The sequence below is a fragment of the Olea europaea genome, chromosome 16, assembly GCF_002742605.1.
Source record: "Olea europaea var. sylvestris chromosome 16, O_europaea_v1, whole genome shotgun sequence".
Taxonomy (NCBI): domain Eukaryota; kingdom Viridiplantae; phylum Streptophyta; class Magnoliopsida; order Lamiales; family Oleaceae; genus Olea; species Olea europaea.
Window position 1 is genome coordinate 15,948,657 of NC_036252.1, and position 2,795 is coordinate 15,951,451.

At 31.9% G+C, this 2,795-nt stretch overlaps 1 protein-coding gene across 1 annotated transcript; it reads left to right on the forward strand.

The window, feature by feature from the left end:
* The first annotated feature begins 1,451 nt into the window (after positions 1 to 1,451).
* On the forward strand, positions 1,452 to 2,372 carry LOC111412268 (NDR1/HIN1-like protein 1). The gene has a single exon (XM_023043123.1). It carries the CDS (start codon positions 1,552 to 1,554, stop codon positions 2,173 to 2,175), a length of 624 nt encoding a protein of 207 aa, XP_022898891.1. The 5' UTR covers positions 1,452 to 1,551; the 3' UTR covers positions 2,176 to 2,372.
* The last annotated feature ends 423 nt before the right edge of the window (positions 2,373 to 2,795 follow it).

Consider the following 2,795-nt stretch of genomic DNA (forward strand, 5'->3'; position numbering starts at 1 on the left):
ACCCTATTTGCAGTCATGATCTAAAAGGGCATAGGAATCTCAATTAAAACAAGGCTTTGTGGAGAAAATGAACGCAAATATTGTATTCCAAAATGTTTTGTTGATTTGGGGGTTATTGCGCCATCATGAAAGGTTAGGCTGAATGGTAAAAGTTAAGGAATATTTCATCTATATATAATGTTTTTATCATTTCAATGCACAATAGTAAAAGTAAAGTAAACAATTCAATTCAATAAAAAATAAGATATCACGCTGTGGATCTAAAGTTAGGCCTGCTTTATTTTTATCAAAATATATTTTTCTCTCTTTCTTTAATTACATAATTTTTATTAAAATAATATTAAATATAAATAAAAAAATTCCTTTATTTTTTATCCACTCATTTTTCATCAATTCACTGTTCTAAAATTTATTTTTCCATAAAAAAAAAATGGATGTCAAACATAGCAAGAAATAAAAAAAAAAAGGGTAAGAATCAATTATTTTTTGGCATAAATTCTTGCACATACATGTTACTTAGCCCCTATATGAATGATATGACCACCATTATTTCTTAAAAAATTAATAATTTAAATATTGATTTTTTAGAAAATATGTGATTAAAAATAAGTAAAATTTTGAATTTACATACAGAATATTTTATTGTGTGAATATATAATTAAAATGAGTATGAAAATTAAAATATTTTGAAATAATAGTTGTCAAACAGTGACTTTGACATGTTCAAGGAAGAATCTAAGGCAACTATTTCCGCATTTTAAATTAAATTTGGATCACAAAGGCACCTCATTGGAGTGGAAAATTTAGGTGGGACCATAATGGATAAGACCACAGACCTAAGATCTCTCTCATAATAATTTTTATGCCTCATTTGTTTTCCATTTTTTCTCCATTAAAATGAAAATATGATCATTATTCATTACATAAAGACATCAAATTTGAATTTCTCTCTCGTGTGGAGCCCGTAACGATTATAATTTTCGTTTTCATTTTCACAAAATGGAAATCACACAGGGACATTTCATATGGATGGACCACAAATCCATGGGGCATGAAACATGGCCATGGGGACCAAAAAAACACCAACGTTGTCAAAGATTTTTTCATTCTCTTATCGGATCAAGAAACCCTTTTTCCAAATATATTTTCTTGATTCGAATTTCATTTTTTATTAATAATTTTGAAAATTACTTTTTGTATTATACCTTCGTAACTTCTGTGTGATCATAGTCACAGCTTCTTTGCCATGTGTTTGAGCCCAGTTTTTGCAAAATTCTCGTTTTCATTCAAACTATATGGGACCTGTGAAAAGTAATCGGAAACATTATGTGTCCCCCCAAAATACCACCGTCACACACTTTGCAAGAGCAATTTTCTGTTAATTGAAGGGTAAAATCGAAAACTATAGGATACAATAATTGAATCAGACTGTAACATCTATAAAAATTGGAGAATATACGAAAATTAGCAAAATAATTATAGCACTAGTGAAATTTTTAGACACAACCTTGAACCATTTTTCTCACCCAGGCCTTGCTTCCTAACCAAAACATGAAGAAAGATTGCTGCCACCACGACAAAGGAAAGAAGAAGATCTATATTTACGTCTTGATCGCCACAATCAGCTTCATAGTTACTGTCGGCTCCACCGTCTTCATTATATGGCTCATCCTCCGCCCTACAAAGCCTCAATTCATCCTCCAAGGCGCCACCGTCAATTCCTTCAGCCTCGCCGCCCCCAACCTCCTTACTTCCAATCTTCAAATCAGCCTCTCCTCCCGCAACCCTAATGGCAGAATCAGCATATACTACGATAAAATTGAAGTATATGCCTCGTACCACGGCCAACAAATTACCCCCACCACAATGCTCTCTTCTACTTATCAGGGACACAAAGAAATGACAGTTTGGTCGCCAATTTTGTGCGGGAATGAAGTGCCATTGGCGCCATACCTTGCTGTTTCTTTGAACCAAGAGCAAATGGTCGGAATGGTGTTGATTAACTTTAAGATGAGTATAAAAGTACGATGGAGAGTCGGAAAATTCGTATCTGGGACATATCATTTGTATGTGAACTGTCCGGCTTATATAAATTCTGGTAATAATAACAATAACGCAGCTAACGCTGGTGTTGGAAATGCTATTCAGTTTAAGAACTGCCATGTTGATGTATGATGTTTGAGCTGGCTAATGGCTAGCTCTCATTGTTGGTCTATTTTAATTTAAAAATTTTTTTTTTCAGCTTTTTGTTCTTTTTATTTGATCTTGAAGTCCTATTGGGTTTGTACTGTAATATTATGCATTTTAATTTATGTGTCATGTACACTCTATTATTATATGGGGAAATAAAGTTTGAACAAGTACTCTCTCTAGATTAATTTTTTAGGTGCAACATTTATTTCAATTTTTTTTTTACAGTTTCTGGACATGTGTGCAAGAGTGAATACTGTTTTCCACACCCCACTTGATTGGATGTTGAATTTGTTTTATCTTTAAACACTCGACTCATGCACAATTTTAAAACGTAAATTTTTATAAGTTGTTAAAGAGATTACATCTATTTATTTAGTTTAATTTTAGTCGTCTTCTTTAAACATGAACGAAATTGCTAGGGTTCTGCAGAAGGTGAATTGACATTAAACCCATAGTTGATGGGGCAAGTAAAATGACATTACATTTTAAAATATAAGTAACATAAAAAAAATAAAAAAATAAAAATTAACTTACTTTAAAAGTCGCATATAACTCGATTCCTTTACTCTAGATGTTAGCATGAAATCTATGGTTATAGATTG